The following is a 26,645-nucleotide window of genomic DNA, read 5'->3' as shown; positions in this document are numbered from 1 at the left end:
AATTCTTTAGTTATAGGGCACTATCTGAAAAGGGCTAGGCCCTGTCAGCCATCTGGAATCGGAATATCTATATTCTGACCCGTCTGGTCCTGGACCTTAATCCGATGATACTTATAGAAAGAATAAGAATCTCTAGAAAGGATAGGAATCTCTAGAGTAATAAAAGAGCTTACTGATATTATAAAGGAATCTTCTAGAAAGAGTTATCTATAAATAAACTTAATTAATTTGTAGATTAGATAGTTCTTTTTCCAGTAAATTTAATTTTTTTATAGATTATTATATTTTATATAATCCACCCGGTTTCTTAGTCTGTTATAGTTTTAAATTCGCTTCTTCTTTGAAATATCTATTAGATAATAAATTAGTAATATATAATAATTATAATAAGTTAATAGATATTTCTAGCCACCATGGAGGTACTATCTAAGCTAATATTATTAACTAATTAGCTAGGCACATTAAAGAATTAATAATCTAAAGTATAGAAATACAGCGTGTCATTACCTAATAGAATATAATAATAAATAATAAAATTAAAGCTAGCCTTAGATAGATTAAGTAGATTATTAATATTTAATTCTTATTTTCTTAAATATTTACTATAATATTTCTATTTATATTAATATCAGTACCAGTACCAGTCCAGGATTTAACTAATATAAAAAAACTAAAATTATTAATTTTTATAAATTTTAATAAAAAAGATAAGAATAAGTTCCTGAGCTAGTTTAATAATATATAAGTAAAGATTAAGATTAACTAATAATTTATTAGTATGCTAGTTAAATAAGCCTGGTATATATTTATATTTCTAGATAAAAAAATTAAAGTAAAGATTAATTTATAGATAAAGATTAATTATAAAATCCTAACCTTTTTAATTATAATTTTAATTAATTATTTTAAGCTAATTTACGAGGACCCAGCTTGATAGAAAAAAATTATTAATAAATTATCTATTCTTAAGTAAGAAAGTTAAATAATTAATAATTTTTTAATAGAAATTAATAATCTATTAATTAAGACTAGAAGATACAGTTAAAAAGATTTAAATAAAAAAAATCTTTTATACTAAGTCTTGAATGATAATATCCACTAATAGATAGTTAATATTAAATAGAAATTAAATTTTAAAGATTTCTACTAATAAGTTAAATAGGTAGCTAATAAGTTTATAAAAATAAATTAATTTTTAGAAAAATAATTAAAATACTCTAATACTTGAGTAAGTAACATTCTTAAAAAAGTAATTATAAATAATATTATAGATTAGAAACTTACAGTGGTAAATATAAGATTTACTTAATAAATTTAATAAGTATTAAAAGAGATATTAACTAAATACTATAAAATAAGATTTTATATATATTATAAATTTTTAAAATATTATATTATTAAATATTTATATTTATTATCACAGCGCTCCCAGGACTTGAAGAGTATTTTAAAAAATAAAATCTATTAAGTTTTATTTAAAGATAATCTAGCTAGTAAGGCTAATTAAATTTTAAAAAATCTAGCCATGTAATAGTCTCTAGTCTTAAAAAAAATATAATTTTTTTAGATTATTATTTAAAAGGGTACACACTAGTTAACTAAAATTATAAAAAATTTAAAAAAAAAGTTTAAGGATTTGAAGACTATTATACCTTTTTTATATTAGAATTAATTAATAGAATTTATTTTATGAATACTTTGATTAATACTAGCTATATATTATATGGGATAATTAACTAAAGCTTTATAAATAAAAATAAATTAGAGTACGTTCTTATTAAATCCTAAAATATTAAAAAATTTGAAGGAGGGAAGACTTATATAATTAAATTAATAAAGATATTACTAGATATAAGTAGAAATTTATAAAAATATATATATCTTTATATCTTACCACGTATATATAAATATAATATTATATTGGGATTTCCGTGAATAAAATACTAAAATATAATATTTTAGATTAAGGACTCTATATTCTATATTTAAAATATAGAGATAAAGATATAATATAGATAGGAATAAAATTATTCTTTAATATTATATATGATTTTTGTTAATATATGGTGTACTTAAAAAAATTAAAAAAAGAAAAAGAATCTAATAGAATTATTTATAATAAGTCTAGTAGATATTAATAAGGCTTTTTATAAGTTTAATTAGTTAAAAAATCCTATGGAAGTGAAGAGTAAGTTACTAAAATTTTATTATAAGTATTTAAATATTTTTAATAAAATAATAGTAAATATTCTACTATTCTATTACCTGGAGATAGACTACGCTATAAAAATAGCTAAAAATATTAGAGAAAAGAAGAAGGAGGTTTCTTAAGATTTTTTTTATTAAATAAATTAATTAGAGTTTTTAGTACTATAAAAGACTCTAATTAATTTTTTAAAAAAAAAATTTATATAGATTAGTAATTTTCCAGTGGCTACTCCTATATTATTTATTTTAAAATTTAATAATAGTTTATACTTTTACATGGACTACTAAACGCTAAACTAAATAATAATAAAGAATTAATATTTTCTATTATTTATCTAAGAAATCTTTTAATATATTTTAAAGGCTTAGTATTATACTAAGTTAGATGTTATCTAAGCCTTCTATTATATTTAAATTAAAGAAGAAAATAAATAGAAAACCACGTTTTGTACTTACTTTAGATTATTTAAATAATTAATAGTTTTTTTTAAATTTACTAATTATCTGAGTATCTTTCAGTGATATATTAACTAGATTTTATAGAAATTTTTTAATGAATTTTATTTTACTTATATTAATAATATCTTTATTTTTATAGATGGAAGCCTGGCCAAATACTATATTTAAATATAGTAGATACTAGAATATTTATAGAATACGGATCTTTAAATAAATATTAATAAATATAAATTCAAGGTAGCTATTTCTAAGTATCTAAAATTTATTATTAAAATAGAAAAAAGTATTTATATAGATTTTATTAAAGTTTAGATTATATGGGACTGGGAGATTTTGAAGACTATTTATAATATTAAAATCTTCTTAAGATTTATTAATTTTTATTGATAGTTTTTTAAGGACTAAAAGGTTTATTTAAAACTTTTAATATAGTTTATAAAAAAGAATATTAAGTTTAGTTGGATACTGGAGACCCAGGAAATATTTAAAATCTTTAAAAAAATTTTTATTATTATTTTTATTCTAGTATATTAAGATCTTGAATAAAAAATATTAGTAGAAATTAACTCTTCTAAATAATATATAGAAGGGATATTATTTTAATAAAATAATTAAGAAATTTTCTATTCTATAATATATTTTTTAAAAAGAAATTTACCTGCAGAATATAATTATTAGATCTATAATAAAAAATTATTAATAATTATCTAAATCCTATAAAAGTAGAAATTAAAGCTTATTATACTCTCCTATTTTAAGATTTTTAGTAACCATTAGAATCTAGAATATTTTATAATCTAATAATAATTTATAGAGTAATAGATGTGTTAAGCCTAGTTTTTAAACTATTTTAATTTTATAATTAATTATTATTTAGAGATAATAAATATCTAATCTAATATTTTATCTTGTAAGTCCCAGGACATGTTTAAAAAAATAAATATATTATAAATTAAAAAATCTAATTATTTTATTTTATATTTAAAAAAAAGTTCAGCTACGTAATATCTATTAAAGAAATCTTTAATATAGAAGTTTTTACTAGTCTAAAGCCTGCAGAGCTAATATTAGATAATTTATAAAAATAGATTAAATAGGCTAATAAAGATTTGAAAGAGTACTAGAAAATAATAATTAAAAATAAATCTAAATTTTTTCAAATAATTAAAGCTAAAGATTTTTATTATAAAGTATTAATTAGATACAAACTAGCGCTTATTCTTTTAAAAATAAGTCTAGATCCCTAACTTAGAGCTTTTATAAATCTAAATTATTTAAAAAATTTATAACAGTATAATCACTGGACATTTTAAATAGAATTAAATTTATAAAATAATTACCTGTTATTATTATTAGCTAGATATAAATAAGAATATCTACTAATTCTACTATAATTATAATAGCTATAAAACTAACTATATTTAAAAAAATTATAAATAAGACCTTTTAAAACTACTACTAATCTTTAATTAATTTTAATAAAATATTATTATTAATTTCCTAGTAGACCTCCCGGAGTCTTAAAATTATAAAAATATTATAGTTATTACTAATTAGTTAATTAAAAATATTATTATCAAGGCTATTTCAAGCATAGATATAAAGAATTTTATAAATATATTTATTTAAATATTTTATAATTACCATAGGGTATCCCAGTTAGTAGTTTTAAACTATAACTCTTAGTTTATAAGTAAACTATAGATGACTCTATATAAAACTTTAAATATTAAATAATATCTTTTTATTACTTACTACTTTAAAATAAATAATATAATAAAGTAATAAATTACAGTTATTAAAACTTTCCTATAATATTTTATTAATTAATAATAGATTAATTAATAAAAATTACTGCTCATGGTATAGTTAGTTTTAAATAATTAAGATTCTATATTAATAAAAATAAGTTTCTTTTTTTTATAGTATAGTTTCCACATGAAATCTTTAGATTTAAGTATTAAAATAAATATCCTAGAATATTACTAAATTAGGAACTTCTGAGAATAGACTAAGACTATTTTTAGTAAATTTTAAAAGACTTGAGATATTACTAGCTTAATAATAGTAATAATATAAGAGGTATAAGAATAATATACTAACTATTAATGAAATCCTATCTTTTATTATAAAAAAAATAATAAAATTTAGCTAGATCTAAAAAATATTATAATTAATTAATCTAGTAAAAAGCTAGATTAATAAAATATAAAGTTTATAGTACTAAAATAGATTAAGATACATACTTATAAATTGAATATACTATTTAAAATCTATTTAGTATTCTATATTAACTTATTTTAATCTGTTACTATAGACCCTCTATTTATTTAAAAAATAATTAATTAATAATTAAAAATTATTATTACAAAAGACAGTACTGAGGAATATATTATTAAAAAAATCCTAGATAAAAAGAATATATTCTAAAGAAAATATATATATAAAAAAATATTTCTAGTTAAATGGAAGGGATATATTATATTTATATAAAAACTAGTAACTAAATTTTATAATACTAAGATCTATAAATATTAGTATAATCCTATCTACTTAATTCTTTAAAATCTATAATAGGCTAGCTGCGTCACGGTAAAGAGAATAATAATTAAAAAAAACTAGATCCTATTAGCTATCTAGAATTAGAATATTTATATTCTAATCTGTCTAGTCCTGGACCTTAATCTGATGATATCTATAAAAAAAATAGAAATCTCTAGAAAGGATGGAAATCTCTAAAGTAGCAAAGAAACTTATTAATATTATAAAAGAATCTTCTAGAAAAAATTATTTATAAGTAAACCTAATTAGTCTATAGATTAGATAGTTCTTTCTCCAGTGAATTCAATTCCTTCACAGACTATTGTACCTTACGTAGTCCACCCGGCTTCTTAGCCCGTCACACTATCTCATTCCTAGTAAATCTATAAAAATAATAAATATTTTCAGATCTAATAGTTTAGGACTCCTGAAACCAAGATGAAGAACCCTATCGGATATCGGAATCTTGCACAGGGATAGAAAATGGCCAGGGACCATCATGCTCACTCGGAAAGCAGGCCAGAGGCAGGGACCCTCCGTTGACAGACATCCTAGAGCATGCAATCAGGTACTCCAACGCACTTGCCTTTGCAACTGATCAAGTCCACCTTCCCCTGTATTTGATGAGTCACGCGCACAGCTAGTCCAGGATGTGCAGGGTGAATAGCCTCCGGTGAGCCCTGCGCAGCCTACATTGGGTGACACATAAGATGACCTCCCATTTGCTCCTTGTGCTACAAAAGTGAAGACCTGATTGGGCAGTGACTTTTCCTGCAGCTTTTCAGAAAACACAGCAGCACAGAGCAAACTACAGACACCCAGTAGAGTGCTATCGTGATTGGACTGCTGAAGATCATCGCACCTTCTGTGCGACAGATGACTGGTTGGACTTGTCAGATTCGGAGGAACTGTTACTTGGTTGTGCGACCTCCCATACGGAACTGGTGTCTCTGCAATGATTCGGTGCCAGTTGTATTACACTCATTGAGCGCATGAGACGTGGCCAAGTTCCGGCTGTCCTTTCACAATAAAACCGACTCAGGAGCTCCGCTTGACCGATGCTCGGCTAAGCCCCGTATCGTTCCGGAGCAGACAGGCGATAATGGGTCAACTATTCAATACTCGGACCAAAAGGTCTTGGATAGTTCTGGTTCTTTATATACTCCCAGTTCTGTTGGGGCTTGTTGAAATCACATGCGGCTTGCCCGATGCCTATCAAGACCTTTACCATGTTGAGCGACATCATACTTCAAAGGGCGCGGTGTCCATTTCACGTTCGGGTCTAGATCCGTCCAGTGATCTAGAACTTAGAGATGCAGAACAGATGGTAGATCAAGCCCATGCAATCATGGCAGTGATGAACAGAAAGCGTCTCGAGGACACGCATACCAGGGAACATGATCTTGACGAAGAAATTCTCAATGCAAGGCAGATTGTCCTGACCAAATACCAAGATGATGAAAACCATGCAAAGGCATCCAGGAAGTATCAATTGGGGGACTCGATTGACGGTTACCGATATGGAGTCCCTGCTCGAGTTGCTGAAGCCGCACGCATCGTTGCCGAGGCTTCACCTCTACCACTCCCGAGCGACTATGGTGTTAACATAGCCCAGATTTCTAATCGATACAGAGGCAGCTCAGCGGATACAAAAGCGCCTCTGCATAAGTACCAAGCGCCGGATACAGGCCGATCCAGTCCAGCAGAAGCAGGCGTGCCGCAGACGGCCGACGCACAGTCAAGTACGGACTTTTGGATGACAACAATTGAGCAGAGAGGGTCCAGTCCTTTCGCACCGGCGGGATACAAGGTGCGCCGCTTATATAGGTTATTTCTGTTCTAACCTTGGTAGGTGTGGAGGAATATCAAAGATTACGGTGCTCGAGGTGAGTGCAGCGCTGCGTAGATGGGACTTGCTGATCAGATATCCGTCAGGGGATGGGGTTACCGATGACACCGCAGCGATCAACAAGGCCATTTCCGATGGAGGACGCTGCGGTCAAGGGTGCGGTTCGAGCACGATCTATCCTGCGTTTGTGTACTTTCCCTCGGGGACTTATCTCGTCAGCTCGCCCATCATCCAGTACTACAACACGGAGTTTTATGGTAATGTATGTCATCAGTCAGCTGGGATACGCATTCAGGTATACTAACGAGCCTGCTATAGCCATTTGACTATCCCACCATCCTGGCGGCCTCGAGCTTTGTAGGGCTGGGGGTCATTACGTCGGACGTCTATGTCGGCGACAAGGAACAGTGGTAGGTTGGGCCATCCTATCAAGGTCCATTCCATGACATGAGACAGGTATCTGAATACGAATAACTTTTTGCGATCCATTCGGAATTTCAAAATGGACATCACACGGACTGACCCAAATGCGTACGTCTGCGCGATCCACTGGCAGGTGGCGCAAGCGACATCTCTCGAAAACATCATCTTCTACATGATGCAAGACGGCAAGACCACACAACAGGTTTGCACGGGAATCAGTGATTCGTTGGCAGGTCTGACCTCAACAGGGTATCTATATGGAGAACGGGAGTGGGGGATTCCTCACCAACCTCACCTTCGTGGGCGGCAACTTCGGGTTGGCATTCCAGCTGTCTATTGTCACATGGGCTAATATGAGTCAAGAGCATATCTCGGGAACCAGCAATTCACCACTTCGCGACTCACCTTCCTGAACTGCAAAACTGCCGTGCAAATCCACTGGGACTGGGCGTGGACCATGCAGGACCTGGTCATTAACAACTGCACGGATGGCATAGTCATCATGGGAGGTGTAAGTCAGCCCTAGCTGTCTTCCACAGTGACTGACTGACCTATGACTGGAAAGACCGGAGGCTCTGGAAGCACTGGACAAGGAGTTGGTTCTTTGATCGTGCTCGACACAGTCATTTCTTCCACCAAAACCGGCATTGTCACGTCGCTGTTGGCCCAGAACGTCACGTCGTTTTTGATTCAGAACTCGGCATTCGTCTCCGTCGGCACGGCCGTGTTGGATCGCTCCAAGAGCCAGACGCTGATGGAAGGAGGTTCACTGGTCAGAGTTGAGTCATGGGGCTTTGGGCGCGTGTCATCGATGAGCACCAGCGCTTTCTACAACGGGGCCACGGTTCCAGCCATGACTCGCAGCAGCGCCTTGACCACAAACCACGGCCAAGTGGTCCACAACTTCTTTCAGCGACGACGACCAGCATATACCGATATTCCGGCCAGCCAAATCATCGATGTCAAGGCTGCGGGAGCCGTCGGCGACGGGCGGACTGACGACACTGGAGTATTGAATAATATCCTGCAACGAGCAGTCAGCACGTCATCGCTTGTTTATTTTCCATTTGGTGTCTATTTAATCAGAGACACCCTCCATATTCCCGTGGGCTCTCGGATCATCGGTCAAGCATGGTCTCAAATCATGGCCACGGGCCCGAATTTCCAGGATGAGACTCACCCGCGCGTGGCAGTCCGAGTGGGCAACCCAGGAGAAACCGGCGTTGCTGAGATACAGAGCATGTTATTCACCGTTTCCGGCCCTACTGCAGGGGCAGTGCTTATGGAATGGAATGTCCATCAGTCAACGCAGGGCTCAGCCGGACTCTGGGGTGCGTACAACTCCTCTCTAAACCCCCAACGTGCTGACCTCCCTCCCAGACTCCCATTTCCGCGTCGGTGGCGCCATCGGCTCAGACTTACAACTCAAGGACTGTCCCAAGAACACAGGCCGAGTCAACGCCCAGTGCCGGGCTGCATCACTTCTCCTGCATCTCACCGTACAATCGTCTGCCTATCTCGAGAACGTATGGGCATGGACGGCGGACCACGATCTAGACGCAAATGTAAAAGATGACCAAATTGACATCTACGCCGCGCGGGGGGTTTTGATCGAGAGTCGAGGCCCTACCTGGATGTACGGAACCACTTCCGAGCACTGTGTCCTGTACCAGTATCAAATCTCCGGGGCAAAGGACCTCTACATGGCGATGATCCAGACCGAATCTCCATACTTCCAACCAGTTCCTAAAGCCCCCAGCCCATTCAGAACCGGTCACTTTGTAAACGATCCCACATTCTCCGACTGCCCGTCTGACTCGATTACATGTGCATTATCATGGGCGGTTCGCATCCTAGACTCCACATCAATATACATCATGGGAGCGGGTGAGTCACACCCCGACAGAGCCCCAACATATCGCTAACTTACTCCAGGACTATACAGCTGGTTTTCAAACTACGTACAAGACTGTCTGAAAACAGAAAACTGCCAGCAGCGCGCAGTGGAGGTCGCCCGGAGCACGGATACCTGGATCTATAATCTGGCCACGAAGGGTACGGTGGAGATGATCTCCCCGGCGCGAGAAGCCCCAACGTATGCGGCGAATAACGTCAATGGCTTTTTGTCCTCGATTTTGGCTTGGATTCGGGTGGGGAATGGGACTGGGACTGTGATGGAGTTGGGAGGTTAGTTGTGGGATGTGTGGCTGGCTGGGGGTATGGTGATGTGCTAGATTGGGCGTTGAGTGCATGGTCAGAGCTGTGGAGGCAGGTATTTACTCTACGATCGTTTGGCTGGTGGTTGAGACCAGCTTCTTGTCAGACTGGCTTATTGGATGTTGATATTGTTCGTTTCTGCGACTATGCCTGTTGAATTGCCCTTCTAAGAAATAAGGCCCGCATAGCAATCCTAAACGACATTCTAACAAGAATCCTTTGCATAGTAGACATGTCTAGATGACTCACTGGAGGCATCACATGTTATCTTTGACTCGGAGCCAGATGTGAATAGTCTTCGGCCGTTGGATCGGGTTATTCAGGGGCCGGATGGGGATATCAGGAGAAGTGTTATCACGGAGGTCAGGAAGGGGATGAGGAGGCTATACATCAATGTGATGATGGGGATGTTGATGATAGAGCTGAACTTCATGATGATATTATATAGTATGTGGATAGCTAAGGGTTGACGTGGGGATATCCTAGTGCTGTAGACCTATCCTGTCCTGTGTTCCTGCTTCCGATATATGGTTCCACGACATGACACCGTCCCGCATCGTATAGTCAGATATCATCAGTCGTCATTGCATCGCTCGTTGGGTTAGTCGGGATATCTAGACCCATGATGGTGATATTAGTTGGCTTAGTCGAAAGCTGAAGTCCCAAATCTCAACCGGGACGGTGCGTGCGATGCCGGGAAAAGATCAACCTTGCATCCAAGGTTGCTGGAGTTATTCATCGCGATTGCCTGATTGTGGGATGACAAAGATCCCATCACAGGAGGATGGCAGCACGTGTCGAACTTTCCAGTTATGCTTGCTCCAGATGGCTCAGTTGGACCGGAATGTCCACGAACGAGACCACTGTTCTATGCTAAGCGCCCAGACATGATGATGAACGGGAGTACCGCGCCATAGCCATGCGCAGTTGCGTCACGTTCACATCCACATTCTGCTCCATGTAGATGCGGCCCGAGGAATCCATCCGATACAACTCATTATCGGCATGCGCACCGTCCGGAAGAGTCCCCGGGACCCGGTTATATGGTGACTGAGGAGACTCGCCGTACACGTTGTCGTCCGAACTTCTGGATCGCAGTTTGCGCTGGGCGAGACGGAACAGAGACGCGTAGGTCGGTAGACAAGCACACAAGGTGGCGATCCCTAACTGAATAATCGACAGCTTCACTCCCTGGACGCTGCGCCGTTGACGAGGGTCCGAAGCATTCCAAATGAAGGCAAGCTTGACCATACTGATAATGCAGACCCTATTGAACCGTCAGGATGCTCCCACGGGGCTTACCGGGGGGGGGGGGTAACCTACAGTCCGCCGAGGAGGAAGGTGAACGCGACCTGGCATTTCTGGCTAACGGTCAGCGGCAGCGCCTTCAACATGGACAACGGCAGGCAAATAATCATGACATCCAGGAACAGGTTGGTCAGTTCCATGCCGAGGCCGAGACTTCCGCTGGGCATGCAGGATTTTGCGGACGCCATGGTGTCCCAGATCAGGTGGATCGGGCGGCACAGGAATACGTCTAGGAGCAAGAAGACGATAAACCAGATGATGCAAAGAATGGCGGTGAGCCAGTTAAACCACCGGAAGGTGTCCGAGACCGAGAAAAGGGTGTGGAAGAAGGCGAGTAGGGAGAGTTTGATCAAGGTGATGGCGGCGAGGCTGAAGATGTTCGCTGCGTACAGCATCTGGGTCGGGCGGGGTCAGTGTTGCGCACAGAGCATGGGGATCGCTTGGCTCAGCTTACATGCAGCAAAGCCTTTGCCCATACCATCTCCTCGCTAGCTGCATTTGCGGGGAGGGTTTTGATGTCAAAGTTGCCGGGGCCCGGGCCGGCCACAATGTCTACGTCGCATGGGTCAGTATTTCCATCGTGGTCCGGAGGTCCAAAAGCTCACAGTAAATAACCATGCTCCCACTCGCCGATAGACAGATGAGCGCAAGCAGCATCAGCCCGTCGGACAAGGGGAGCAGCTTTCGATTGGCAAAGCGCACGATGAACCGGACGACCACCGAGACCACCGCCAGACTCAGCATGGCGATGGTGGTGCCTAGGATCACTCGAGTGTCTTTACTGAGGCGTTTCATGGCGACAGCAAGAGGGAACCGGAGGTATGCATGGACCGGAAGCGTGATAAAAGGATGAAGACCATAGAGAGACACTGGACTGGCCCTTGGGTTCAACCTGGGAGGGTTGAGGGGGAAGGCTCAATAAGAGACCGCGGGGTGCTGGTGCCTCGTCGATGCATCGCGAAGAAAGGAGACTGCAGGGATTCTGGGATGAATGATGCCTACCAGCGTAACCGGAGGAGTTAAACTTTGGCATGGGTCACTGGCACAGCGTCGGGGTTTCCGACGGGGAACGGTTCTTTGTCCTTTAAATATCTCTGTCGTGGCTCAGGGGTGATGCTTCCCCGTCGGCCCGACCGAGATCAAGACAGGCCCTGCTCGACCAACGAAGATCTGATTAGTTCGCATCAGTATCTGCCGTGTGCTAGGATCCGCCATCGGGCCCAGGCCAGTCCATTCCCACGAATTAATTGGGGTGGACGCTCTGGCTGACCCTGACCCGAACAGAGGTCAATGCGCCAGGCTGGCCTGGTTTTGATACGCCAGAGTGCTTCCACAAAGTATCGCTTGATGGGTGCGCCAACCGGATTCCAAATCAACGATGTTCTACTGTCTGAGCGTAATGTGTAAATCGTTGATTGCCATCAAATCACGTATCATACAGGACGTTGGCATGATGAGTGCCTGACCCAATGAATAGCCGATTTCACGCAATTCTCCAGTAAGTCCCCAACGCAGTAACTTTCAAACGGCACCCGCAGTGATCTCCTCTTCCCCGGCAATGGCTACTCCCTTGACGATTTGAATAACCTTCACAATGATCGCCATTGAATTTCCGAACTCCTTCTGACAGTTTACTTCCCTTGGAGCACGAGCTGTATCGTCTCCAGCGCTAGAGCTTGACCTTATGAGGACGGGGTTGACATTGTTCATCGCGTCAGTGCTGAAGGAGCCTTGGTGGATGAGGAGGGCTTGATGACGGGTATGATGCAGTCTAACACTTTGGCCAGGTATGCAACAGCAGTTTTTCTTTTAATGAGAGACCTAAACTGGAAGACGATAGTTGAAGCAATAGCTTTCAGCGCCGCAGGCTCATCATCAAACCTGAAGGAAAAGCTCATGTAGATCAGCAAGCCCTTTCCATGCTTTTCCTTGATGTGGAAATGAGGTAACGCAGCGTGAGTCTAATTGATAATCCGTGAATTTGATATCGAAGCAGGGTTACATACCCTCTTTACTGGCACCGATCAGCACTGCACCTTCCACCAAGAGGGCTTCGGATCTTTTTGACAGCGCCGTTCTTCTACCGCCAGAGTATGGTATATCCCGCATTGCTGATGGGAACGTTCATGCCTGACGATCTCATTTCCCTGCTAGAATATCTCGCAGAGGTCCGCTTTGGCAAGGGAGGGTGACAAGTAGATGAGTGGAAGACGATGACAGAAACCTACGAAACACGTCGCGGGGTTCATCCGGGGAAGCCAAATCGCTCGGGCCAATGCCCTGCGGTGGGTGATTATATTATGGCCCATTAATCATGTCCACCGGTGATGGACTAGAACTGCCGATCCCGGCACTAGGCGCTGGGCGACACTTTAAGTTCCTTTGTGCATCTCGCACTAAGGGGCTGCTCCCCGCAAGTATTGGCTCTTGCTGGCTGCCTGCTGACCCAATTCCCGGATACTCAAATCCGCCAGAATGTTAAACACCCAAAGCTCTGCCTTCATCTCATTGGCGAACCAGAGCTGCAGCTCGACCGCCACCAGGGAGTCCACCCCGAAGGAGTGAGCTGGCTTACCCCTGTCAATGTCCTCCAATGGGGCCGAGAGAGCCCGGGAAAGTCTCTGGGCGAGAGCTGAGGAGATGATGTTCCCGGCCTCCTCGACAGTTTCCGCCGCGCCAAGAAGGACTGCATAGTTCACTTTCTCGAGGGAGGGCCCAGCGGACCCAGTGGCGTCTTGGCCATGGTGAAGCCAGGCAAAGATGCCTGGCTTCACCATGGCCAAGGGCCGATCGACAGCCGTGAGAACCTGCGTTTCCCACCCCGAAAAGACCTGGCGACGAGGATCGCACGCCCAGTACACGACACTGTGCAACTCCTCCTCGCGGAGAGCATCAAAGCCTGCGTTCACCCACCGCTTGGATACATGTTCCTGTTCCGCCACGTAACCCACGGAGGTAAGCAAACCGACATCAATGGAGATGCAACTTTTGGCCCCGAGCCCATCGATATCGGGCGAAAGCATCCTGAAAAGTCGCGGCGACATTGTATTGAGACTGGCCCCTCGACCCGATCATGCCTCCGAGAGAGGAGAGAATGACGAAAAAATCCATATCCGCGGGAAGATGATGGTGGAGATTCGAGGTTCCACCAACCTTGGGATCGAGCACTGCCTGCCATTCTTCCCGGGACATGTTGTGGAACAGGCGATCCTAGGCGAAGAAAAAGTAATTAGTGATTGACTGCAAGAAGGACCGAGCCGAACCAAGAAATATACCTGTAGAACCATGGTCGCCTGTACGACACCTTTCACGGGGGGCATCGACTGGCAGGATTCACGCAATACCGCTGCAAGGCACTCCACATGGCTGATGTCGCACCGCGGCGTGGCCACCGTGACACCGCGCTCCTCCAGTTTCTGAACCATTTGGATCGCTTCTTGGGATACCGCACCTGCAGGGACTCCGGAGCGGGACAGCAGGATGAGATGTTTGGCTCCTCGACTGACAAACCATCGGGCTAAACTCCTACCGACCCCTCCCAAGCCACCCGCAATCGCGTAGCTGGCATCTGGGTCGAAAGAATCCGCCGCGTGGCGGCTGGGCACCATGGAGATCTCTGCGGTCCTCTCCTAGTTGATGACAGCCTTTCCCATCTGCCGGCCGGTTTGGAGGTATCGAAAGGCCGCCTCGAACTCACCTCGGGAGAACTGAGTAACTGGGTGGGGTGGCCCTAGCTTTCTCGCAAACAGCAGCTCTCTCGCAAACAGCAGCTCTCTAAGCTCCTTCATCAAACGGCCAATCACGGCGGGGTGATTCCGGTACACCGTCTGGAGATCGACGGATGAAAAGGTGACATTCTTCGAGAAAGGATACATGGCCAGCTTCTGCAAGGAGTAGATATCTCGCTTTCCAATCTCCACGAAACGCCCCAGAGGCGCGATACACCTCCACGTCTCTGCCAGGGCTTCACCTGAAGTCGAATTCAATACCACATCAACCCCTCGACCTTCGGTGGCACGCAAAATCTGCTTCCCAAATGCCAGTTGACGACTGGAGAAGAACCGATCGTCCGGGATTCCGTAGCGCTCCTACAGGGGTTTCTTCTTGACAGTCGAGCTCACCGTTACAAATACATCCGCCCCAGCATTCTGGGCCGGCTGAATTGGCGGCCTGTCCCACAGCACCAGCAGCAGCGTGGATGAGAACGGACTCCCCCTGTCGGAGGTGACCCAAGTGCACAATTCCGTACAGTGCGGTCAACCAGACTGCCGGAAAGGCCTCGGTGAAGGACATGTGATCTGGAATGGGGATGGTGGTGTGGGCTTGGTTCCGGACGAAGGTCTTGAATGTTCCTGATGCGATGCCGCACACGCGGTCACCAGGTGCAAGGCCTTGCACGGCGGGACCGACGCGTCGAATGACCCCGACGTATTCATGGCTGATATATCCTCCCAGAACAATGACTCCTTTGCCTCTTTTTCACATTACAGGAGCTGCCGATGCTGATGGTGTGGCCCGCTCTTGACATTGTCAATAAAGTTTTCAATCTAGCCAATCTACGCAACCACTGGGGAGTCAAAGCCTAAAGGACGAACCCTAACCGGCAAGGGGGGGGGGGTTCATCGCTAAGACGTCAGAGAGAAATATGATGAAATGATGGACGAAATCAACGCTCCCGCGTTTTTGAAACAAAACGACAAGGCGTCCCGGACTTTTGGGACGCTAATGATGTGCAGTGGAGCGGCACTGCAAGGGTAACACTCCGATGCAACAAATTTCATAAAGGGACCGTCTTGCAGCAATAATGCGCCATGCGGATTCCATAAAGGCCAGTGCTGTAATCAGAGAAATCACCATGTGAGTCGGATTGGTCCAACCCTATAAATATCTTTCTTCTCCCTCTCCTAGACATGTGAGTCCAACAGACTCGCACTTCTGAAATTTCTCTATGGCAATGGACACCGTCAATCCGAGCGCCTCCGCAATGGAACCCCCCATTTCAACCGATGAGTACAGACAGATAATTGACAAACTCTTGCGCGGTGTCACCTTTGAGGTCTTTTCTAACCGAGCTGGTACCCTCGCGGAATATATCTTCAAGCAGTTTGGCGATCAGGAAATAGACGAGAAAAACGCATTGAGAATGGCCAGACAGGCAGCTTTAGTCGCCCAACAGTTCTATCCTTTCCAAAGCCCCGATCTACATCGTCTTACTGGACTGTACGCGGGGTGCTTTTTTGTTCTGGATGACATCTGTTCAGGCGAAGACGAACTGCGCAAATTCCGACGCAACTTAGTCGAAAAGCTACCCCAAGGGAAAATCTTCGAAGGTTGTGCAAATATGCTCCGAAGCTTGGACACACAATACTTGGAGTTCTGCTCAGACAAGATCACAAGTGGTTTGATTAATCATATGAGCTCCACCGCCTTGGAGTACGAAACCACAGGAAAGTTCTCTTTCCTCCAAAAATCCCCCAACTTTCCTCAATAATTCAGATCTATGACAGGAAACCCGGAAGCGTTCGTATACCTTATTCTATCCAAGGATATTTGCCCTGGGCACGGTGAGACCCTGAATGTGTTCATTCAGGCAGTCCCAGAGCTCATTAATTTCACAAACAAAGTCAATGACCTCCTTTCGTTTTATAAGGAGTCAGTCATATCTTCTGAAAGGAATGGATATGTTTACCACCGAGCTCAGGCAAGCCAAGTCACCATACCGGATTGCCTAAATGGCCTAGTCGATGAGATCCACGAAAATATCCGTCGCGTCGAAGATATTGTAGCTGATAATCCGAAATTGCGCGAAGTTGTCCACTCCTATATGCGTGGTTATATTGGATTCCACATCATCGCCTCGATATAAAATTGGTGAGCTGGAGATACCATGCTTGAGGTACGAACCCCAATTCCTCTTCATTGTGCCATTATACTAGACCAGAATCATGCTAACCCGCATAGCACGCATTGAAACCTTCGGCCAGGATTGATCCAGTTCTCACGTGTGCACCGCGCAATATGAAGACTCTTCTCGTCTTACCAAGCCCCGTTAGATATTCTCTACTGATCCATTTGTCTGAACATCGACTGCGGATGTACTGAATTCGGGGCCTTATGGTTATATAGCAAAGTGCTCGTGAGCCATCAAATATGAAGGTGTCCCTTCTTACCAGTAGTATACGAGATTGCAGTAGGAATCCACATCGAATACGAGCTAGCAAGTGCCATTTATTCTTTTGCACGTCCTGGTATATCTCTATACGGCAATAATTTTCTTGGCTGAAAATGGTTCGTTCGGGGGTGTCTCTCATGCAGGAACGGTGTTAAAGTCCCAAGGAGCACTTGTGATGGTCCAACCTTTGGCAGTTCCAAAACACCCCTTTATGGGCTCTACAATAACATAGGCAAAGACTTCGGCAGCATAACCCTTGTCCGCTTCTGATCCTTCTCAGATGTATTAGGTTATTGTAAATGCATGCCTGGCGTCGGCATGACAGATACTGTAGGGAGCTACATTTTGATAAATCAGCTAAGGGAGTGGTGAGCTTGTCCAGTCAGCGTATGAGAAATTCCAATTACGCCTTTAAGTACTTGCACTGGTAGAGAAAAATAGAAAGAAAACTCTCTACCGCATACGTTCTATTGCATTTTATCGATATATGTCCCCTCTCCCGATCTTCAACCCTTAAATGGGTCAAATCAGGAGCTTTGTTAATGTAGCAAGTAATTTATGTTCTCTCATATAGATCGCTGGCATCTTATAGTTTCTTGGAAGTTAGAATCGACGGAATGCTTTATTCCAATGAAAACTTATACATGTCAGTATCTCTGAGCTGCCTGGTCCCGCGTAGAGCTTGACATAAACATTTTCTTTTGCCTCTCTCCTATTTACAAGTAGGGCTTCTTGTGTCTCATCACGTAGATTGTGGAAATTGTCTTTTCACTCAGTGGCATTCCCCTACTATGTTTATCGCAGCCCCCTTCTTCCCCCTTTAGTCTTTCCCCTAACTGCAGATCCTGAAGACTGAGCTTTTTCTACTTGTTGCTGCCCAAGAATATGAACACGCAGCTATGAGTCCCTCAGTAGACCAGAGTAGAGTTCTCACTCAGCTTAGCCGTACTCAAAGCTGCACACTGGATGGTGTCTGACAGCGGGTCCTGGAGGACCGAGGGCAATCGAGTGGGTAGATAAGATCTGCGGCCCGTGCCCACATGGCGCAGAGAGGTGCCAAGATCCATATACCGAAACATCCCGCTGCACCTATTCTCGACTACTTACCGAATCGGGTTAACGGCAAGGCCGAGGGTCAGGCAGCAAAGACCCTCAAAGGTCGGCCCCCGCCCTTCAATCTCGCTCCTGCTACCCGCAGAGTGACCGGACAACATGTCGGCTTCCATCCAAAGTATAGTGGCAACTCCCTTGCATGCTGTCGCCGAATCCAATATTGCACTGGCCCAGTTAAACTTCGACTTCTCTTTGGTCAAAGTTGAAGCGCCCGTCGAGCTCCAACCACTCGGAAAGCAGCTCTCCAAGTCCCGACGGCAATCCGCCGAAGACGGTTCGTTTCATATTCTTGCCCGGCGACTGGGTGTGTTATTCGATAATGTTCTCCCAGATGTACCGGCGCTCTTGGAGGCATATGGAACCCGCGCCAGTGAGATTGTGCAGGAAACCACCCATAAAGTACAAAGCCCGAAGGATATTGTTGATGGGTTCTTCGGTTCCCATATAGGTATCGATTCCACTACCATCTGGGCGAGTGCGACGAGTGGGAAGTCGGTGCTTCGCATCCATCTCCTTGCGTGCATGCTGGCTCGCATCTGGTCTCCCCAGGAGGCCACGGCGATCTGGAGAGAACTGGTCACCCACCGCCAAGCGGTTATTAGAAGCCAGGCCCAATCACCCGAGATCGTGGATAACTACCTGGCTCAATTGGCTGCCGCCCACGACATTGACGGGCCGTCGCTAGGAAGCTGGGATGCCAGTGCACGGGCGTGGTTACAAGTCGCGGATCAGGCGCGGAAAAAGGAACAGATCCAAATACGCCTGATTGTCAACAATCTTTCAGTGGCAGTCAAATCCCACGCAGCTTCGGATCATGGAACACCTCCGAAATCGAATTGTTATGACAGCGTACTTCTCAATCTGAATCGCGCGTTGACTACATTGGAGAAATTGATCAAGGGGGAGCCACAAAGGATAACAGATGGAGGGATCCTTCTTGGCCTAACCTCGTGGCATCTTTACCCCGACCTTGTTGTACTCGGCTCGACTACAAAGGAAATCCGCCAAAAGGATTACTTGGTCAAAGAGGGTGGGATCGTCACAATTTCCATCGCAGCTCAAGCCAGCCCGAGCGCGGACGGGGTGTACTGGTCTTTGCCACTGGCAAGTCTTCGATACTATGGCACCGTTCAACGAGAACGCTCTACAATGCATGATTCGAGAATCTCAGTGGAGCAGCTACAGGCCCTAGCATTGGGCGCTTCTTTGGGCTCTCCTGATGTTCCAGTGACTGCTGCCAGGATCCTCCGGTCGCTTTGGCAGCTTTTCCATCAGATATATCAAGCCAGAATGTGTCAGCTTGCTGACAAGCCGCCAGAGCTCCCGGAGGACCTATCTAGATTCAGTGTGGTGGGTCTCATAGAAGACACACCCGAGATATTCGAGGTTGTGATCAAGTTATTACAACTTCTCTTCCCACTCAGGGACGGGATAGATCTTCTACTTTCGGACGATTCCAATGAGAGAAAGACGGCAACGCAACTCATGCGCTACGGTGCCAACTATGGCAAATTATGGATTGGAAACAAAAGCAACTCACCGTCTCTCTTCTTCGGCTTAGCAACCCTACGGAATCTGCTTGGTATGATAAAATACCCAGGTGCACGGGTTCGGATCCTTCGCGAATTATGCGCCCAGTATCAGCTCAAATCACCCGACTATGTAATTCGCTTCCGAGCCCGGGACAACTCGTGGGCCTACGCACCCATCGCGGCGGAACGTCTTGAGACCGTTCATGGGGGTATGAAAAGGAAACGGGACGAGTATGAATTGATTGACATGGAACCCGCTGATCGCCTTGATATACCACCAGAAGAGAATTGGATTTGCATTGCTACCTTGGCAGCATCAAGTGGCCATGGCTCACAGTCTTCCACATCTCGTGTCTATGGTGACATCTTCGCCGAGCTCTTGGACGACAACACCCATGATGGCGAGTCGGTATTCTTCGATTTTGCTTTTGGGGACCATAACCTTGCAGCCGTTTACAGAAGACAGACCAGTCAGCCTTCAGCCCAGAACAAGACATTCTCGAGCACAGTTCCACTCGCAATGGTGCAAGAACTTCTGGATAAGAGCCTTTTGAGACTGGATGGAGTGGCCCAGTGTCTTCTAGACCACTTTGAATCCATTCAGCCACTTCATGGAGATTCCCTTCTCGCCCTTGGACGTGTGGTAGACTACTACAAGCGCTACTTACCTCAGGCTACCGTGTCAATGGGGGTAATCAAAAGCTCTATAAGGTCGTGGGCCTGGGTACAGTCAATGGTCTCTGAACTCGATCTGTCGGGCCCACTTGCCGAACAGCATGCTCGTGAAGGATTTGTAACTCAGACCGTTTATCCGCATCCCTTGTCTCGAGAACATACATTTGCAGCAATTTTGCAATTTGAATCAGGAACAATCAGTGTGGATACTTCGGACCTTGCCGCAGTACTTGCGATATCGAGCGGGAACTCCCTATTCATCGCCGAACAACTTCTGCACGATCCGACATTTCATGGAGGGACTTCATGCTGCGCTGTCTCCCACGTCATTGGGAACGTGGGTAAGCCAGGCGTTGCTCTCTTGGTTTCCCCCCCAGAGCTGGAAGTTCGGGAACATGACCTTGAGCGGTGGCGTTTTGTTAATCATCATCCATTCAACGGAAGCCCTACCGGTGGAATGTTTGATGGCACTTCACTCCACTTGTCCTTTACTGGATGGGAAGGGCCAGTTAGCTTAAACTCATCCAGCTTTCGAAGCATGGAGGCCTATTATCTGGAAACAACTGTGTCGGTTAATGACGGTGGGGAGTGGGTGGGCGATGTCGATATCCTAAAGGGGTTGAGAGATGTCCAAATGTTGGCCCATCCCCTGTCAGACACAACATGCTCCCATGACCCTAGCTTTACAGCCGCGGGAGCAACAATGATTTCCATTGACTGTTGGGAGGAGATCCTTGATCCTCCCAGTGGAATCCTTGTGCTCCGCTCCACACCGGCCACGCCAGATGGATCTCGAAACTGGCAGTGGATGGTCCGATTAGCTGCAGTTAGCATCGCATCGTTGCGAAAGTACCAATGCATCTGCATACCTTTGGATAGAATGGTGTGCTGGACCTGCGTAATCAGCAGACTTGGTGTTGATCGAGAGAGAACTCTTCTGGTTTATTGAGTTGTGGATTAGTCGACAACCCGTAGGACCCTACATACCGTATGTAGGAGCCGCCCTTTGAGGACATTAATCTAGTACACGTCTCCGCGAATATAAAGGGCCTTGAGTCTGGTCTGGAATGGTTGTGACACATAATAGGGAATCACCTTTTAAGCTGAATCCATGGATCCTGATCACAGCGCTTCCTGACATTGAGGTGGTTAACACTAATGGAATCGATGTGATATAACACTTCTGCTTGGATGATGATATTAAATCAGCGCTGAACTAAAGCTGTATGATATAGGCGAAAGTACGTGCCACCTTACTTGATATTCTCAGGGTGCTTCCTCTACATGACGTGTATGATCCGCCAGATCAATTGTCATACTGCAAAACATCGCCACCATCCACAAAATATTCCCTTGTCGGTTAGTGAAGGATATGCCAGATTTGTGCAGTGAAGACACAATGGACTTGCTATATAATGGCTGCACATTTTCATTGTTGTTACGCGAATTCAAATTTCTTCACAGTCGTCGTGTTACTACGCTGATCATTCAACACCAAAAATTTCATGACAGACATTCTCCTCTGGAAGCTCGTAACATGGCGTAAGGTGGCACTATCACCCCTGTATTTGTGCCATTGACCTACATGGCCTACCACAGATGAACTGTGGTTCAATGTCACAGGGACATGATATGATCGCTTTGATACAACATGGAGAAATCGATTGGATGTAATCGAAAGAAGACTTAGCGCCCATTCGCAACCGCAGCACAGAGCTGAGCTGATCAGCGACCGAGGCTGACAACTGGCAAAGGGCAGCCTTGCATGGCGTGGCGCAGCAGCTGCAGCGGACTTTCCAGCAACGACCCCAACCACGGAATTATGCGTTGGCAGCAGACGGCCGCTAATTGGCCGAGGAGTGCATCAGGTTGACAGCGCCGGTTGTTAGCGGCGGCGCGTAAAAATGGCGCAAGGAGCCGGCGAGGTGGATTCCGAATGACATGTCGCGGGAATAAAACCCTTCTGCTTACCCCGGATTATCGCGTATGGCTTTTCTGATTCTCACCATTATTTATTTTTCATGAGGCTGTTGTCGAGATGACTGCCGTTGCTGTCGCTTCTGTTTCCGTTCCCAAACCTAACCCCGTAGCGCAGACGTGCCCAGTGTGTCAGAGAAGGACTTTCAAGACGGTGAAAGCCTTACGAGCGCATCAGCAGACCCTGAGGCATTTGTTTCCCTGTACCGACTGTGATAAAGAGTTTATAGACTCGAAGGCGTTGGAGCAGCATCGAATTGTTCACGCTAAGCCGGAGAAACCTTGGGCCTGTTCGAAATGTACTCGCAAATTTGCCAGTGAAAAGGCCTTGGCAGATCATCACGCCAGTCATTCGAGGCCATTGAAGCAGATTGCCTGCAATATCTGCAACAGGAAGTTCAAGACCTCGCCTGCATTATCGCAACATGTTTTGTCCCATCAGGAGGCTGATAGTGCTCCGAAACCGCAGTCTGCGACAGGCACACTTCCCGCTCCCACTCCCGCTTCGGCTTCAGCCACCATCCCTCAGTCGTCTGATATAGAGGAAAAGATAACACAATCGGTACCGCCGTCGCACCAGCTGTCAGCCCTAAGTCCAGGTGAAATGAGCGTCTGTAACTCCTTTATAATAAACTACTAACACGCCCCAGATCTCGCCATAGCAAATGTCGTCGCCAACCACCCATACAACAGTAACCGTTTTGCCGTGCTCGGGCCATCCGAGAAAGACCTCCGCTATCTGGAGCTCCGAGAAAAATGCCATCCGATTTCCCGTCTTCTCGCACAGGGGTTTCGCATGATCGCTTTTACAGATCAAAGAGAACCCCGGAAAGGAACCGTCCTCGGCACCCAGTTCCAAAACACCCCACCATCACCAATGAACCGACACCAGAAACGCAAGGCCGTGGTGATCGACTGTGAGATGGTCACGGTGACTTCTGGCCGACGACATATCGCTTCTATTGCGGCAGTCGACTTTCTGACCGGGGAAGTGCTTCTCAATCAATACGTCTACCCGGAGGCAAAGATCGTGAATTACAACACTCGATACAGTGGGATAAGTCATGCGACCATGATGGCGGCTGTGAGAAACGGAGCGGCATTGCGAGGGTGGGAGGCTGCGCGAGAGGCGTTGTGGGAGCATGTCGATCAAGACACGGTTCTCATCGGTCATGCGCTACAGAATGATCTCTCCATCATGGGTATCATCCACTCACGAATCGTTGACTCGCAGATCTTGACAGGGGAGGCTATATTCCCGAAGCTATCGACTTCGAGTCCCCTGCCTCGGCTGACTGGATTGAAGGCGTTGGCGAGTGAACTTACCGAGTATGATATCCAAGCCGGTCGGAAAGGCCACACGGCGCTCGAGGACGCGTATGCCACCCGGGATGTGGTTATTTGGTGCCTTAGATACCCCCAGCTTCTGGAAAGCTGGGCTGATATGGCCAAGAAGCGGTACGAGCAGATCAAGAAACAGGACAAGGAGAGACGAGAAATGAGGAAAGCCAAGAAGAAAGCTACCAAGAAACAACCCCAAAGTAGGGGTGGGATGCCGCCGCGCACCCAAGGCTATAGGTATTGTGAAGATTCGGAGATGGAACATTGGTCAGATATTGCAGAGGCATGTGGATACCCTCATCCGGATACGGGTTATGACCCGTGGTCGGATTAGGTGCATGGTTATCTTAGTAGTGTGCTAGCTTCGAGGAATATCGCTGGACCGATATGATGATGTTATGAGTTGCAGCATTTTAGCTTGGTTTTGTGTTGATATTGTTTCAACTGGTTCTTGCGCGTATGAATGAGAATTTCTGTCCCAGAACCATTGCACATGGTGATATTGTTCATGGATACCTCTTTTGCCATGATACCATGCTTATTAAGATATTCCTAGACGACCATATAACCTCTGGAAGGCCTAGCTGTTTTCTTCTGATTGGGACATATGGAATTTCGGATTTGGAATGGCTTTAATGATTTATTGAAAGACAAGTTGCACATCACGCTTTGCTCGAGCTCCTATAAAACTTCTTTCTGCGTTCTCTCGCAGTGAGGTAATAGGCTCTGCTCCCTTTCAGCTTCTGCTTTCCTTTCCGCATCCTTCTCAAAATCATCTCCGAGGCACGGGCGGATTGAATCATATTGGACTGCATTCAACTCCGACAAGCACGAACTCACATCTATTCGATGAGATCTTTACATAATCACGCTTCAGCTTGCTTCCGATTCTTAAGTGTCATGTCTTCTTGAATATGGCTTTAGGTGATTATTCACCAATCCTCATCTAGGCAATATATCTCCTGTGTTCCCTCCACCAAATCTCTTCAATCCTCTGGTCATCTCTCCTAGTACAGAATCTCTAAATTAGGTTACACTTGGAAGCTATTATTATCACGACTAGTGGATTGAAAAGGGCGTACTCTATTCTTGATAAGAATGTCTCAAATGCAACGGGCCGTAATGAGACACTGTTTCAGACATCCCGAGGCCATCCGCAGACCACGTCCAATAAGCGCTACTGATATCATCGACAGAGGACCATGGCCAGATACCAAAGCAAGACTTGGCTCAGATAAGCAATACCCCCGCTCACTAATGCCGTCATTTAAATTAGGTCGGCGGAGTTACTAGCGATGCTTGTCTCCTCAGTGTGGATAGTGAGACCACCCTTTTGCCTAGGCCATGATGTTATAAACCCCGGCTCTGCGCTGGTCAAGTAATTTTCAAACGGCCATCGGTCCGCTTACAGATCTTCATTCTCATATAATTTTCTCTCCGTCAGTTTAATGGCAGCCGTTTCTCTCACTGCAGGGCTCGCCCATGCGGCAGCTACACTGCCCATCGCCTACTTCCCCCTGAACTACTACAATGGACCCGAGCACAAGATCTCAACCAACCTCGTCATCGACCAGACCACCATCGAGGTCGTGTACGACCTGGGAAGTGACACCTTCTGGACCTTTGGTCCCAATTCCACCGAGAACTGGGGATGCACCTCATTGTTCTGCCCTGGTCCCTGTAATGCCTCGGTCACGGATTACTACAACTGGCCCGAATCATCGACAGCTAGCAAGCCGGAGCCCGCCGACTTCTTTGCCTCGTACGGTGCCTTCACCAAGTATGTGAGTGGCGACATGACCATCAACGACACCTTCACCTTTACCTCCGTGGCCGGCCAATCCAGCACCATTCCAAACCTGGAGGTCGCCGTCGTCGACTACATGCAGCAGCGCTTGGGAACCGATGGGACGTGCACTGACAGTGGCTCCTACGATCATGGGATTATGGGGGTTGCGCCGTACCAGCATTCGGCCTCGTGGAACACCAGCGGCCCCAACGTCCGTCATGACCTTCTGCAGCAGGGTACCATTGCCGCTCCGGTGCATTGCATGTGGTTCGATGAAGCCCCGGATAACGCCAACGGCACCTACACCGGAGGTGCCATCATGGGTGGCCTGGATCTGTCCAAGTTCACAGGAGACCTGGTGGAGGTCATCTCGGAGCTCGCCGATCCATCCGAACCCGAAGCCGCCTCGGTCGGATATTATGTGCCCCCTCCCATCATCTCCGTGAATGGCACCATTGTGTCCGATGTCGCAGCAGCCCTTGGATCCCCGTGCCAGATTGACTCTGGTACCAGCATGGATTCCCTCCCGATCAGCAACCAGACTGCCTTCCAGCTGGCGACGGGTATTGCCTCAACGCCTGATGGAGCGCTCGCGTGGCCGGGTTCTTGCAGCTCCATCCCTGCGGATCTGTTTCTGGATATGGAGTTCCAGGGAAAGAATGCCTCTCAGTCTGTTACCATCAAGGTACCTCTACGGAGCTATGCGAGGGATGGATATGATGTGCCAAGTGGATATTGTGCCTTGAGCTTGAGTTTGTCGGGGTGTCTGCTCGCATCACCGTTCTCGACGGCGGCGTTCTTTGCGGCTGATGATGACAAGGGCATGATTGCGTTGGCCCAAGGTGGTATCTCCAAGCGTGGTAGTGGTGTCGATTACTCTCAGGTGGTTCAGAGCATTCCGATTTAGGGCAGCCGCTGCGTGGAGAGCAGTCCCCCTCCCCCGACTTATTGGATAGATAGTTTTCATGCCTTGTGTCTCCGCTTGTAAGATGATAGTATTTTTTTTTTTTTTTTTTTTTTTTTTTTTTTTTTTTTTTTTTT

The 26,645-nt window shown here is 44.6% G+C and overlaps 8 protein-coding genes across 8 annotated transcripts; 6 read left to right on the top strand and 2 right to left on the bottom strand.

Annotated features, from left to right (window-relative positions):
* Window positions 1-6,310: 6,310 nt before the first annotated feature.
* Window positions 6,311-9,672, top strand: BO80DRAFT_482911 (glycoside hydrolase family 55 protein; the record flags this gene model as incomplete). Its single annotated transcript, XM_025723424.1, has 10 exons — window positions 6,311-7,018; window positions 7,061-7,094; window positions 7,144-7,319; window positions 7,376-7,467; window positions 7,514-7,682; window positions 7,729-7,796; window positions 7,844-7,991; window positions 8,046-8,811; window positions 8,861-9,367; window positions 9,416-9,672. The coding sequence occupies 10 exons, from the start codon at window positions 6,311-6,313 to the stop codon at window positions 9,670-9,672; spliced, it is 2,925 nt and encodes a 974-aa protein (XP_025578876.1).
* Window positions 9,673-10,261: 589 nt separating this feature from the next.
* Window positions 10,262-12,021, bottom strand: BO80DRAFT_482907 (uncharacterized protein; the record flags this gene model as incomplete). Its single annotated transcript, XM_025723423.1, has 5 exons — window positions 11,611-12,021; window positions 11,460-11,557; window positions 11,021-11,400; window positions 10,711-10,964; window positions 10,262-10,311 (listed from the first exon to the last, which is right to left on the bottom strand). The coding sequence occupies exons 1-5, from the start codon at window positions 11,798-11,800 to the stop codon at window positions 10,262-10,264; spliced, it is 972 nt and encodes a 323-aa protein (XP_025578875.1). The 5' UTR covers window positions 11,801-12,021.
* A 1,380-nt stretch (window positions 12,022-13,401) lies between these two features.
* Window positions 13,402-15,298, bottom strand: BO80DRAFT_482902 (KR-domain-containing protein; the record flags this gene model as incomplete). The annotated part of the gene is made up of 6 exons (XM_025723422.1): window positions 13,402-13,935; window positions 14,048-14,215; window positions 14,281-14,621; window positions 14,703-15,093; window positions 15,127-15,153; window positions 15,185-15,298. The coding sequence occupies 6 exons, from the start codon at window positions 15,296-15,298 to the stop codon at window positions 13,402-13,404; spliced, it is 1,575 nt and encodes a 524-aa protein (XP_025578874.1).
* Window positions 15,299-16,124: 826 nt separating this feature from the next.
* On the top strand, window positions 16,125-16,496 carry BO80DRAFT_340529 (uncharacterized protein; the record flags this gene model as incomplete). Its single annotated transcript, XM_025715203.1, has 1 exon — window positions 16,125-16,496. A coding segment is annotated over one exon (372 nt), but the record flags the coding sequence as incomplete, so codon positions are not given.
* BO80DRAFT_203232 (terpenoid synthase) lies at window positions 16,238-17,161 on the top strand. Its single transcript, XM_025714222.1, has 2 exons — window positions 16,238-16,901; window positions 16,967-17,161. Exon 1 carries the CDS (start codon window positions 16,506-16,508, stop codon window positions 16,869-16,871), a length of 366 nt encoding a protein of 121 aa, XP_025578872.1. The 5' UTR covers window positions 16,238-16,505; the 3' UTR covers window positions 16,872-16,901; window positions 16,967-17,161.
* Window positions 17,162-18,380: 1,219 nt separating this feature from the next.
* Window positions 18,381-21,600, top strand: BO80DRAFT_398847 (uncharacterized protein). Its single transcript, XM_025717444.1, has one exon. The coding sequence runs from the start codon at window positions 18,390-18,392 to the stop codon at window positions 21,444-21,446; it is 3,057 nt and encodes a 1,018-aa protein (XP_025578871.1). The 5' UTR covers window positions 18,381-18,389; the 3' UTR covers window positions 21,447-21,600.
* Window positions 21,601-22,451: 851 nt separating this feature from the next.
* BO80DRAFT_421826 (ribonuclease H-like protein) lies at window positions 22,452-24,418 on the top strand. Its single transcript, XM_025718697.1, has 2 exons — window positions 22,452-23,073; window positions 23,125-24,418. The coding sequence occupies exons 1-2, from the start codon at window positions 22,536-22,538 to the stop codon at window positions 24,147-24,149; spliced, it is 1,563 nt and encodes a 520-aa protein (XP_025578870.1). The 5' UTR covers window positions 22,452-22,535; the 3' UTR covers window positions 24,150-24,418.
* Window positions 24,419-25,173: 755 nt separating this feature from the next.
* BO80DRAFT_421825 (pepsin-like aspartic protease) lies at window positions 25,174-26,645 on the top strand. The gene has a single exon (XM_025718696.1). It carries the CDS (start codon window positions 25,264-25,266, stop codon window positions 26,509-26,511), a length of 1,248 nt encoding a protein of 415 aa, XP_025578869.1. The 5' UTR covers window positions 25,174-25,263; the 3' UTR covers window positions 26,512-26,645.

Source organism: Aspergillus ibericus (genome assembly GCF_003184845.1).
Source record: "Aspergillus ibericus CBS 121593 unplaced genomic scaffold BO80scaffold_5, whole genome shotgun sequence".
NCBI classification, from domain to species: domain Eukaryota; kingdom Fungi; phylum Ascomycota; class Eurotiomycetes; order Eurotiales; family Aspergillaceae; genus Aspergillus; species Aspergillus ibericus.
Note: the sequence above shows the minus strand (reverse complement) of the source record. Positions and strands in the feature narration are given on the sequence as shown.